The sequence below is a fragment of the Polypterus senegalus genome, chromosome 2, assembly GCF_016835505.1.
Source record: "Polypterus senegalus isolate Bchr_013 chromosome 2, ASM1683550v1, whole genome shotgun sequence".
Classification (NCBI taxonomy): domain Eukaryota; kingdom Metazoa; phylum Chordata; class Cladistia; order Polypteriformes; family Polypteridae; genus Polypterus; species Polypterus senegalus.
The window spans coordinates 255099651-255113589 of NC_053155.1; the positions used below are offsets into that span (position 1 = coordinate 255099651).

General features: G+C 36.6%; 1 protein-coding gene across 1 annotated transcript in view; it reads right to left on the reverse strand.

Annotated features, from left to right (window-relative positions):
- Positions 1-8984: 8984 nt before the first annotated feature.
- Positions 8985-13939, reverse strand: part of LOC120523791 (dTDP-D-glucose 4,6-dehydratase-like) — a 60314-nt gene continuing 55359 nt past the window's right edge. Inside the window, exons 11-12 of the mRNA XM_039745390.1 lie at positions 13587-13684; positions 8985-9321 (exon numbers count right to left, since the gene is read on the reverse strand). Of these exons, the coding sequence (XP_039601324.1) occupies positions 9233-9321; positions 13587-13684 (187 nt within the window). The 3' untranslated portion in view covers positions 8985-9232. The remainder of the gene's footprint in view (positions 9322-13586; positions 13685-13939) is intronic.

A 13939-nucleotide genomic window follows, 5' to 3' on the forward strand; every position in this document is an offset into this window, starting at 1 on the left:
CAGAAAGGTTTACAAATTGAATAAAAATCAAAAAGTGAAATCTCTCATTCATATAAGTACTCGGGCACTTTTTTGTGGCACTCTTGTTGTTAGGTGCATCCTGTTTCCTTTAAATATCTTTGAGATATGTCTAGAGCAGGGGTCTCCAACCTTTTTACTCCTGAGAGCTACTTTTACAAAATGAACATAGTCGAGAGCTACTCAATTTTTCTAATGTTTATTCTCATAGCTTATTTCAACCCAAACAAACTGAATAAGCTTGTTCTGCCTGAACATTTACACAATGTTGGTGTCAACAACTCATATTTTACATTAAAACATCACAAAAAATATTTAGTTCCCCTGCAAGTGCATTTTGTATGTCTGTATGCATTTTCTAGTGTATCTCACACTGTTGAATTAAGACATGAATGCTGTCAAAAAAAAACAATGGAATTCCAAATACACAGATATTACTTATTCATTTGTCCTTTTGCTGTTTCACTTCACAAGAGTATTGACATGTCCAGTTGCATGTGTGATGTGTTTTTTAGTTAGTCAGATGACTGGCACTGCATGAAGTCAACAAGAGTGGTGTATGGTGGAGTGCAGGTTCACTCTTATGGAGTCATTTAAATGTTTATCTGTCAGTCTTGTTCTGAACTTTGATTTCATGACATTCCTGTACATGTATGTAGATCCAAACAAAGCAGACATTTTCAGAGCTGCTTGGTGAAGATTCTTAGTCATTTGGCTCTACTAAGAAATGCTGAGAATGCTGTTGAGTTCCTGCCTTGTGCCCTGCGTTGGGTGGGATTGGCTCCAGCAGACCCCCGTGACCCTGTGTTCGGATTCAGCGGGTTGGAAAATGGATGGATGGATGGACTTTAACTGCACATTATTTTGAAGGTTTACTAATATAGCGAGCGGGGGGGGAAACCCACTAGAGTATATATATATATATATATATATATATATATATATATATATATATATATATATATATATATATATATATATATATATATATATATATATATAAAATAAATACAAACAAACAGACTGGCATCCTGGCTAGGTCTGAACAGGTATCCTTACCCAGTTGAGAGGCCAGTATAATGAAAGGACTGGGGAAGACAATTTATTCGAGACGTGTTCTCCCTCAAAATGTTAGGTGGCAGCCTCCCTGGCTTAAGATTCGCGTGTAAAATCCCGCAGGGCATGCTGGAACTTGCAGTCCCATAATGCAGCCCTGTGGCATTCTTTGGGGTCACCAGGGGAATCTGAATGGACTAATAATCCTTACTTTCTGGGATTTCTGATTGGCCTGGAAGTGTTTTCATCAGCCTATGCCCTAACACAGGAAGTACTCCCGGGTCCAAGATAAAAGGAACTGCCCTGCCACATCTGGGTGAGTTGGATTCAGGTAGAAGTAGACAAAGCTTGCCTGGAGGAGTGGAAGGAGAAAGAGAATATGACAAAATATAGAATTGTGTTGATTTATATCATTGTTGCAGCTTTTTTATAAGGTAATTGATATCAATAAACCTTTAATTTTAACGAAACTGGTGTCTGTGAAGTTGTGTCTGATGTTTAGGGAGCTTGCAATACCCCCTATTGGCCACAATATATATGCTGTGCTGTGCTGTGCTGGGAACCCCTTACTCAAATTTCAACAAAAAAGATAACAGTAGTATGTCTTTCATTTCTAGGAACATCAGACTGCTATATATAAAATCCAATGTCTGTCTGTATGTCTGTCCAATTTTCACGAGAGAACTACTTAACGGATTTAGATTGGGTTTTTTTAATATAAATTGCTTGAACATTCCTGTCAATTTTGCGACTTATCTCATCGCGCTAAGAATCATAGTTCACTTGCAGGAGCGATATATTCACGCTAATCCCAGATAGAAGCTGTGGGCCAAGGGGAGAGGGAAGCATGACGTCAGGAGTAGGGAGCCAGGCGGGGCCCTCCTCACTGTCCTGTTTCATTATTATGCAGGCAGAGCTGAGGGGGATGGCTAGTATGTATATATACAGTACAGGCCAAAAGTTTGGACACACCTCCTCATTCAATGTGTTTTCTTTATTTTCATGACCATTTAAATTGGTAGATTCTCACTGAAGGCATCAAAACTATGAATGAACACATGTGGAGTCATGTACTTAACAAAAAAACATGTTTTATATTCTAGTTTCTTCAAAATAGCCACCCTTTGCTCTGATTACTGCTTTGCACACTCTTGGCATTCTCTCGATGAGCTTCAACAGGTAGTCACCTGAAATGGTTTTCACTTCACAGGTGTGCCTTATCAGGGTTATTTAGTGGAATTTCTTGCTTTATCAATGGGGTTGGGACCAGCAGTTGTGTTGTGCAGAAGTCAGGTTAGTTGGACGATCATTTATTTTTCAACAGGATAATGACCCCAAACATACCTCCAGGCTGTGTAAGGGCTTTTTGACCAAGTAGTTTTGATGCCTTCAGTAAGAATCTACCAATGTAAATGGTCATGAAAATAAAGAAAACACATTGATTGAGGAGGTGTGTCCAAACTTTCGGCCTGTACTGTATATATATATATATATATATATATATATATATATATATAATACATACTATATGCACAGCACACTCATCAGGATTACCTGGAATCACACCGAGGTGCAGTGGAAATCCACTCTAGGGCTCTGCAGCTCCCCCTGGCAGCCCTCATGGAGCTCAACAGGGCTGGACCAAGATCCCAGCGTGCCTTGCAGGAATCCATGGTGCAACAGTCATCTAGGATGGCTGCACTCTAGCATCTCAGGGGAAGTAGTGCCTCAGAGATGCTCTCTCCCCTGGTCCTTCCATCCAGCTGGTGTCTCTGGCCGGTAATGGCCGAGGCCACCCGGCACTACATCTATATATATTGTATATTCACTGCTACTGTTACTAACAGGCTTGTAGGTGGCGTTAAAATGGTTAGAGCTGTCGAGATACCCCACAGATTTCTATTTAAAGGTACCAGCATTTGAATACAGAAGGTCCAGCTTGCTGTATCCATAAATGGCACATGTCTTTTAAAAGTCTGTTTCATCTCAAGTTGTCTGATTGAAGACATCAACATTCAGAATGACAAATTTTGAATGTTCACAACTGAGTTAATCATTTTTGTTGTGGAGTATGAAAACAACACCAATAATAACATGCATGGAGGAACTTGATAAACCTCTGGCGTTATCAGAATTACTAGATGCTATAAAGTCACTCCAAGGCGGAAAAGCAGCAGGCCCTGATGGCTACCCTGCAGAGTTTTACAAGAAATTCTCCGCTCAGCTAGCTCCCCTCCTATTAGCAACATTTACAGAAGCCAGAGATAACCAATCTCTCCCGCAAACCTTTCGCCAAGCACTAATCACTGTCTTTCCAAAACAAAATAAGGACTTATTACAATGTGCATCATACAGACCAATTTCACTTCTGAATAATGACGTTAAAATACTCTCTAAAATCATAGCCAGAAGGATGGAGAAAGTGCTCCCCTCTGTAATATCACAAGACCAAACTGGATTTATTAGGGGCCAACACTTATCTTCAAATCTTGACGCCTGTTTAATGTAATATACTCACCAACTAAACCAAACACCCCAGAAATATTATTATCATTGGATGCAGAAAAAGCATTCAACATGATTGAATGGAAATGCCTTTTACTACATTGGAGAAGTTTGGGTTTGGCCCGAACATTTGTGCATGGATTAAATTACTGTATACTAACCCAGAAGCTTCAGTTTGCATCAACAACATTTGCTCAGACTACTTTAAACTAGAACGTGGCACTAGACAAGGATGCCCCTTGTCACCACTGCTGTTTGCATTGCCATTGAACCACTGGCAATACATTGTCGAAATACTGATCAGATAAAGGGGATTATCTAGGGACTGGAACAGAAAATCTCCTTATATGCAGATGACATGGTACTGTATATATCGGACCCAGAAAATTCTGTGCCTGCAGTCTTAGCAGCACTCACAGAATTTCAAAAGATCTCTGGTCTCAGAATTAATCTGAATAAAAGTGTACTCTTTCCAGTGAATTCTCAAGCATATAATATTAGATTAGACACCCTACCTTTTATCATTGCAGAACAGTTTAAATACCTCGGGGTAAACATCACAAGTAAACATAAAGCTCTTTATCAACAAAATTTCGCAGTCTGCATGGAAAAAATTAAACAAGACTTGCATAGATGGTCAACCCTTCATCTCACACTAGCTGGAAGAATTAACACTGTTAAGATGAATATTCTTCCTAAGCTCCTTTTTATTTCAAAACATCCCAATATACATTAATAAATCATTCTTTAAGCAATTAGATTCAACAATAACCTCATTTATTTGGAATTCAAAACATCCACGCATCAAAAGAGCGACCCTACAAAGACAAAAGGCAGAAGGTGGCATGGCTCTACCTAACTTCCAGTTTTATTACTGGGCAGCAAATATACAGGCGATAAGAACCTGGACACAAATAGAAGAACATACACAGGCTTGGACCACATAGAAGTAAAATCCTGCAGTACTTCTTTGTATTCCTTGCTTTGTGCTCCAATAAACACACGTTATCGGCAATACACTAATAACCCAATTGTGCTCCACTCACTTAGAATCTGGAACCAATGTAGAAAGCATTTTAAGACGGAGAAGCTTCTTTCTGTGGCACCCTGCAAAGAACCACCTCTTTCAACCCTCACAAACATATGCAGTTTTAATATCTGGAAAAAATTTGGAATTAACTTGCTTAGAGATCTTTATATAGACAACGTCTTTGCATCCTATGAAAAATTACATTCCAGCTACACATTTCTTTCACTATCTTCAAATCAGGAACTTTGTTAAACAGAACCTTCCAGATTTTCCTCATCTTGCACCCTCATCCATGCTGGAAAAATTATTGCTCAATTTCAAGGAGTTAGACTCCATCTCTACAATATATAAAATCCTTTTACAATCCCTCCTTTCAAAGATCCAAGAGGACACTGGGAAAATGACCTCTCAATTAATATATCAGAAAAGGAGTGGAAAGTAGCAATGCAGAGAATTCACTCAAGCTCCATATGCGCAAAGCATACAATTATACAACTCAAAATTATATATCAAGCACATCTGTCTCGACTAAAACTCTCCAAAATGTTTCCAGGACATGATCCAACCTGCGAACGTTGCAACCAAGTCCCAGCCTCAACAGGTCACATGTTCTGGGCCTGCACCAAATTAACATTATTCTGGACAAAAATTTTTAATTACCTGTCAGACAGCCTTGGACTCACAATCCCTCCTAACCCATTAACAGCTGTGTTTGGGGTTCTTCCAGAGGGTTTAAAGTGGAGAAAGACAAACAAATTGTGATTGCATTCACTACACTGTTGGCACGCAGACTCATTCTGATAAACTGGAAGAATCCAAACTCTCCTCTTTTAAGTCAGTGGGAAACTGATGTGTTATATTATTTGAAATTGGAAAAAATCAAATACTCAGTTAGAGGATCTGTACAGACCTTTTCAAAACATGGCAGGATCTAATCAGTAATATTTTAAAATAAGTTCATAAAGCACAGAGAATTTTTTTTAATTAGGTATGTTTACAAGCCTTAAATTTAACGTTATTTGGCTTGCTCTCTCTCTCAGGGGTGGGGATCGATCTGTTCTTAACTCAATTTTTCTTTTTGTAAAATCTTGATTGCTTTGTATGGATTGTAATAAAATTAATAATAATAAAAAAAAAAGAACATGCATCCCCCTCTGAGCTGGTAACATGGATGAATTCAGATGGCATGTCAAAGTCTGTATCGTCCATTTCAGCTTTAATTGTAACGTGTTTGCTTTTTTCATATATTTTATTCACATACTGTAAGTCTTCAGGCCCCCTCCTGCTCTCTCTGATTGTACCCAACGTAACCCATCCATTATTAAACAACATCTTAAATATGAGATTCAAGCCAGTCTTCCACAATACCCAAGTGCACAATATCTGAACTCACTGTAAAACGACATGAAATGTTACACATTTTTCAATCTAAAATGCAATTGAGGCTGGTCAGTTTTGAATCATGTTCACCTTACTTTAATCCTTGCTCCAGATTTTTCTCCTTGCCATCCTCGAATTGGCTGTTCCTCTGATACAGTGCGAGATAGCTCCCTCTGTAATAGTGATTGCACTGCTACCAGCTGAGTGCAGAAATATTTAATACATCCCATTTTATATTCCTCAAAGTCTATTACATTCACAGATATTGTGGATGTAAGGTAGCATGAGGATCCTCAGTGCTCACAATGTGACATGTGACAAGTTTGCAGCTCATTCTCAAGGTAGTTAAAACAAACTGAAACTCTGGTCACCGATAACAGCAGGCCAATTTCAATTTAAAAAATCTATTAAAAATATAATACGTTATAGTAACAGGCCATAGGACAAATCTTGATATTAGTAAATAATAACAAAAAAAAAGTTTATAAAAGTGAAAAAAGAAACACGTTTCTGTAAAAAGGCTGCATTATGGCACAGTGTTAAAAGTGAAAAAGTCACTTTGTGCATTCATTTGCATATGTCATCGAAAGAAACCGTCAGTTACTGCAGCTATGCAACAAGCTTCGCAACAGATAAGCTGCCACATTGGCAACTGACTGTTTAGCTGAGTGGTAGGAGTCAATGCCTGCAATTCCCATCATTCAAGTATAATAGCTCAGGGAGAACAGCAGCTGGTTTGGGGTTGTGACTCTGAGCAATCCCTCAGCAAAGATAACACATCACTGCTGAGGAATAAATCATCAGCTGTGCCCTTTTGCACCTTCATTAAGTCTTTGAGGTACTGCACTTTTATCAAAAACTGTAGGGTGTTTAAGCTTAAGGTTGACATACTGTAAAATATTGATAGTTCTAATTATTTTAAATTAAAAGTACTAACAAAATTGTGTTCCAAACATCGATAGGAATGTAACACATTCAAAAGCTAAGGCCTACCTGTAAACAGATATTTTTGGTCATCAGAAAATGAAGAGATATTATTGGAGATGCTGGTGGGGGATATGGAGGAGTCTAATTTCACTATGAGCCTAGAAGATGTTATATACAGTGTGTGCGCAAGGTTATCAAAGGAGAAACAGAAGAAAATGGAGAGGATGGCTGTGACAGCCAGTGTAGTGGGAACCAATAAATAAAAAAGGTGATTATGTACAGTAATTACAGTGCAACCCAAAGTCCCCAAATCAAAAGAAAAAAAAAACATATATACACTATGAAAGGGAGTCTTCCACTATTGAAATATCGTTGAGGAAGTTGTTCCTTAAAGAACAAAACCAATTAACAGACCCAAAAAATAAAATAAAAAAGTATTTATAAAAAGAACAGTCAAGTGTACATATAAAAAAGTGCCTCAAATGCAGTCAATATAAACACCTCCACCAAACCTTTTCAATGACTCCCGAGATCTCTGTAATTGAAAAATATATTCAAAAATAGGCACCAACTATAAACAACTACTGAACACTGAAATGCTCTGCAATGTTTCCACATCGCTCTCTCTAGTCAGTCTAAAGGCAGAACAAAATGAAACGACGACGATCCCAATAGGTAGAAAGTGTCTTTTATACAGGGGAGCGTTACTTTCAAACAATCCTGTGCCATACCACTCTTTTCCTCCAATTGCGTCTGACTCCGGCACGTTCCACTTACACACAAATCCATGCCCCTGCAAGACCTATATTAAATTACATGGCAGCCAGCGCATCCACAACGTACTTTAGTCGGCCAAGCTGGTTAAGTTTACAGATGAGACCAAGCTTGATGGATTGGCAGATAATCTAGAATCCATTAAATCATTTGTACAGTGTACATGATTGGACAGATTTGTGGCAGATGAAATTTTATGTCAAGAAATATAATGTATTGCATGTAGGAAGTAAACATGTTAGATTTGAATACACAATGGGAGGTCTGAAAATCGAAAGTATAATTATGAGAAGATTTAGGAGCCGTAGTGGACTCTATATTATCAACTTTCAGACAGTTAAAGTACAAGTCCAAGGAGGTTATACTCAAGCGTTATAATGCACTGGTGAGGCATCACCTGGGGAACTGTGTGCAGTTTTGGTCTCCATGCTACAAAAAAGGATAACATTAGAAAAAGTCCAGAGAAGAGCAACTAGGCTGATTCCAGGGATGCAGGGGATGAATTATGAAGATTAAATTTGAGTTTTTACAGTCTAAGCAAAAGAACATTAAGAGGTGACATGATTGAAGTGTTTAAAATTATGAAAGGAATTAGTACAGTGGATCTAGACTGTTATTTTAAAATGAGTTCATCAAAAACACAGGGACACAGTTGGAAATTTGTTAAGAGTAAATTTCACACAAATATTAGGAATTTTTTCTTTATACAGAGAACCATAGACAATTGGAATAAGCTACCAAGGAGTGTGGTGAACAGTAGGACTTTCAAAACTAAACTATATGTTTTTTAAGAAGAACTAAGTGGATAGGACTGACGGGCTTTGTTGGGCTGAATGACCTGTTCTCATGTAGATAGTTGTAATTGTCTATTTATTTGTATGTAAATACAAATACTCTTCATGTCGAGATCTTCTCTAGTAATTGTCTGCACCACAGTGCCGTTTTCAATATCAAATGAGTCTTGAGAATGGCACAATTTCTTAAGATTTGTTCCAGTCACCTGCTTATTCTGGATCATTTGCACACGACCAAATTAAAAGGAAGCCACACACATCCAAGACACTTCCTTGTTTCAGATCAGCTGTTTTTTCACCTGTAGTTTACATACTAGTTAAAATAAAAACAGTATTCTGAGTGGCTTTTTGAAATACCAAATACCACCTTGTTTAAAACTATTCTGTACCTGCCAACTAAAACAGTGATGTTTCTTCTAGAAATACTATTACAAAAATAAACTTTGATAAAATAACAGGATTTAAATACAAATATAATTTTATTAAAAGAAACTTTTAAAAAAAATCATAGCTTTTAAGCACGTTCTTATTGTTTTTTTTTTTTTTTTTACATTATAAAGTATAACAAACCCTAACTGGTAGTACAAGATTTAAAATACACAAAAATACTACTATTTCTGTACACTAGCTTTAAATTACTATACAAATAAAAATATGTATTATCTCAAAAACACAATAACATGATTCAGTGTTTGGTTCTTTTAATCTTGCAATTTCAGATTTTGTCAGTAACCCGGTCAGTTGTTTTTCAGTTCTCTTCAAAAGTAAAAGGTGGAAATTGGTCCAATGCTTTTTCAGAATTAGCCCAGTTATGGAAGTTCTCCCTGTACCAGTCAACTAAATAGTAAAAAAAAAAAATTAATTAGATATCAACAGAGAAGACTCACTGTATTGCATTTTAGTAATAAAACTGCTGTTTGGTATTTCAAACAGTATGCACTCTCTTCCATCAAGCACAGAAAAATAAAGACTTTGTTAGAATAATAATAATGCAGATCTTTAAGAGGGTTCCGAGAGATGTTAATACTCTCAGCCTTAAGTACATTGCTACTTGTATAAACTTAAAGAATTAAACTATAATACTTGTTTGTGTCTTAAGTTAAATGCAATTAAAATTATGCTTAATTAGGGCTATAAAGACAAGACTTTCAAGTGCTCAAAGATACCAAACAAAAGGAATTCTGCAAAAAAAAAGAAAACAGTGTATAGCTACACATGATTGGAAATAAGCCTTTCTTAATGCACAAACTAGCTAGTGCTAGCATTGGTGCATCTGCATACTTTTAATTATTTCTGACACTGAAGAATACTTGGATGAATTTTGGAGACATTGTTATACCTTTGAAACAAAACAGAAAAAAAGTAGCTGAAGTACAGATAATCTGCTGCAAGTCAAATTTGTTGTTTCTATGGGAATGCAAAATTATCAAACACATAAAAATACCGGCCTATGTACAGTATTTAGTTGTTGAATTATATAAACAAATATATTTTAAAAATATTAAAATTTGTGCCAGAATTTAATTAAAAAAAAAAGAAAATGAAAAATTCTATGTTAAATTAGGTCTGTTGTCAGCTATGTTTTCTCACAAATAAGAAAAGCTCCTTGCTTCTTGAAATACTACAGCTGAATGCACATCTAGACCAATTTCCCTACTAAACAAACTAAACATCTAAAATCTTGCTAACACAGCTTTTCTTGTATTATCTCAAGATAAAACTCTCTGGTAATAGCAGACAACTACTGTTAAATCTTTGACATACTGTACCTCAGTAACAAATGAGCTTCATTTGGTCTTGCAGTCTATAGATGTGAAACGTGTACATAGACCTATCATACACAGATCAGGCGCAACATTAAAACCACTGACAGGTAAAGTGAATAACATTGATTATCTTGTTACAATGGCACCTGTCAAGTGGTGGGATACATTAGGCAGCAAGCAAACAGTCAGTTCTTGAAGGTGATGTGTTGAAAGAAGAAAAATGAGCAAGTGTTATGATCTAAGTGACTTAACAAAGGATGAATTGTGATGGCTAGAAGAGTGGGTCAGAGAGTCTCCAAAACAGCAGGTCTTGTGAAGTTTCCCGGTATGAAGGAGTTAGTACCTACTAGGGTTGTCGAAAGTATCAAAATATTGAAAAGTATTGATTTTAACATTTTAAAATTAGTAGATGGCAACTTAACCAACATCACGGTATTCACCAGTATGCTTAAATGACATATAGGGTAGCAAGAGCAGTTTCTAGAAATACCTTGGTTTTGTAGCAAATGGGGATTGGAAAATCACAAGATACATGCAAGCCTATATACAAGATTTGCTACCGCACAATACCAACTGTAGGGGCTTAAACAGCCACTTTAACTAAACATTTGAAGGACAGACAGGCCAGGCAATAGAAAGAATTTCCTGAGGTATCCTATTTTTAAATTATGAAAACATTAATTATATCATTACCCATTAAGTATAAGCTTGTAATCTGTTGTATTTGAAGTAGGTATGTAACTTTTGATTTTTTCTACAGGTTAAAAACTTTTTTTGGAGCCAGTTAAATGTTTAGTACGTCAACAAAACAGGGGTGTGCAATTATTTTTGACCGCAGGCCAGTTTTATTCTGCTTCATCCATTCGGGGCAAACCTCTTTAGCATTAGAGCTCCACTGCTCCCTAGATTTTTAAAACCATGCTGAAAAGTGTCCTGCAATAACACATTTTCTTATAATTTAAAAATCACACAAAATATATTTCATCATATTAACTATGTAAAGTAAGGTGCTATAAAACATTTCAGTGCTCATTTGCATAAACAATGGCACTACTCCTCCATGTGTTTATATACTTCCAGCTGTTCTTCACAGTGTGTACTGTATTTAGTATGTCAGGGCTCATTTGCAGCCCAACAAGTACATGCCTCATGGAGGAGCACTTTCACATGCTAGTCTTTCTTGCAAAAAATTAGAAAGTTACAAAGACATGGTTTTATCTTCATGTCAGTCACAATAATGAACAAACACAGTCTCCTATAACTAAAGATACACAATTTTTCAGAGAATTTTTGACCATATTGAATAAATCATTCAAACTGTGAAACTGAAGGTTGGAAGAAGTAAGTGAACCATAACCTGACTTTTTAAAAAGCTCATTGCAGTCAGAATTTAGCACACCTGGAGTCCATTTAATAAAACGAGTTCAGAGGTATGGCCTAGAATTATTTTAATTGATAAAAAAACACTAAAGTTTGAGTTTGAGCTTTGACAAGAAGCATATCCAGATGGGAATCATGCCTCGCACAAAAGAGCTGTTTGAAGAGCTACAATCAAGAATTGTTAATCTACATAAGGCTGGAAAGGGTTACAAAGTCATCTCAAAGATTTTAAATATTCATCAGTCTACTGTTAGGCAAGTTGTCTATAAATGGAGACAATTTGGTATTGTGGCTATTCTGCCTAGAAGTGGGTGTCCTGCCAAGATGACCCCAAGAGCACAACGCAAAGCCAATTGTAGACACTTTCAGTGGTAGACAGTAGTCAGCATGGAAACTCTGACTGGTTTGCGGCCGCGGAACCCCATATGTAGCAAGCTGCAATGCACTGTGTTTTCTAACACCTTTCACTCATGGCCAACATGAAGTTTTTTAGCAGTTTGTGATACAGTAGCTTTTCTGTGGGATTGGACCAGAAAGGCTACCCTTCACTCCCCACGTGCATCAATAAGTATTGGACAGACAACAGACCTGGACCATGAAACAATGGAAGAAGGTAACCTGGTCTGAAGAATCACGTTTTCTTTTAGGTCATATAGATTGTTAGGTGCATTTGTGTTGTTCATCTGAAAAAGAGATGGCAGTAAGTTTCACTATGGCAAGAAGGGAAGAGGCAGTGGAGGCGGTGAAATGCTCTGGGCAATGTTTTGCTAGGAAAACTTTGGTTATGGCATTCATGTAAACGTTACAGTACTTCGTCAAATATCACCTACCTAAAGATTGTTGCAGACCATGTACACCCCTTCATAGCAACACTGTTTCCTTATGGTAGTGGTCTCTTTAAGAATAACGTATGCTGCAAAATTGCTCAGGAATGTTTGAGGAACATGACAAAGAGTTAATGGTGCTGACTTGGCCTCCAAATTCCTCAGATATCAAACCAATCAAGCATTTGTGGGTTGTGCTGTAAAACAGGTCTGATTCACAGCAGCCCCACCCTGCAACTTACAAGAGTTAAATAATGTAAATTCTATTGTTTTGTTTTAGAATGGGAAACCAGACAGGGTTATCCCATACAACTGATTTTTTTCTGCCTGCCACTTGTAATCTATTTGCCTAAATATAGAGTTTTTTTAACTGAAAAGGAAGGACTTGAGCAAAAAAAAAAAATCTCTCAGCACATGGCAGTTTATAGGACTGATCCATATTCATTATTTCTATATGTAATAAACATATTGGGAAAGGTCTACAAAATTTTTAGGCTCCACAAAAGCTTTGAGTAAGAACATTTTATTTCCAGTGAATAGTCGTATAAATCATAACAATTAAAAGATTTACAGTATTTAAGCTTAAACTGTCTTCACACAAGGAATGTGTTAAACAAGAACTTATCAACTTGTCATATCTTTCTCTCACATTAGGTGGCAGTGTTAATTGTGTTAAAACAGATAATCTCACTCCAAACTATGGAAGATGAACTGAACACATTTATTCCAGGCATTTAACATGACAAGGACTTAGCCCTTAACCATTTAAACTACAGTGTTGTTTCTGCTGCAAGGTGCCTTGTCTTGCATAAAAAAACATTTATTACTTGACTATTTGAAAATTTTCTTTTTATCATAAATAATAATATTTCTTCACATTTAAATAGTACTTTTCCCACTACCAGAGCACTTTTATCATAGTGCCTCATTCCTTGTTATCATTATTGCTGGAAACAGCTGCTATTTAAGCTCTTCTGGCCTTTCTTTATATGAGCCTGGGCATTCAGCTCTGGCACCTCTCTTTAATTATATATTTTTGCCAACAGGACTACTCAGTAGATGTTTTAGGTGTTTTTTACAATTGTACCACAGCAAACATAGCACATAAGCAATAAAACAACTTCTCTGGTACCTGTTTTTCTGATTCCTTCTTTCCACAACACTGTAGGCCTCCAACCTAGTTTCTGCAACTTCTCAGTATTCATTGGATATCTAAGGTCATTATAAGGCCTGAAAAAAAAGGGCAAAAAAGAATTTTGCTTGGTTATTCTCCTTTAGCTGAATATGGACACTGAAATTACATATGTACTAGAAAATAAGACATCACATTCCTATTGAGGAATAGGGGTTGCATTATGATTCTTTCTGTTAAGCAAATTAAGTAAATACACTAACATATTGTAAAAAACAACAATGAGTTAATGGGTATCTACTTATTTTTTCTGGTGCTATTTTGACACTATTGGATTTATTAGCGAATATCTT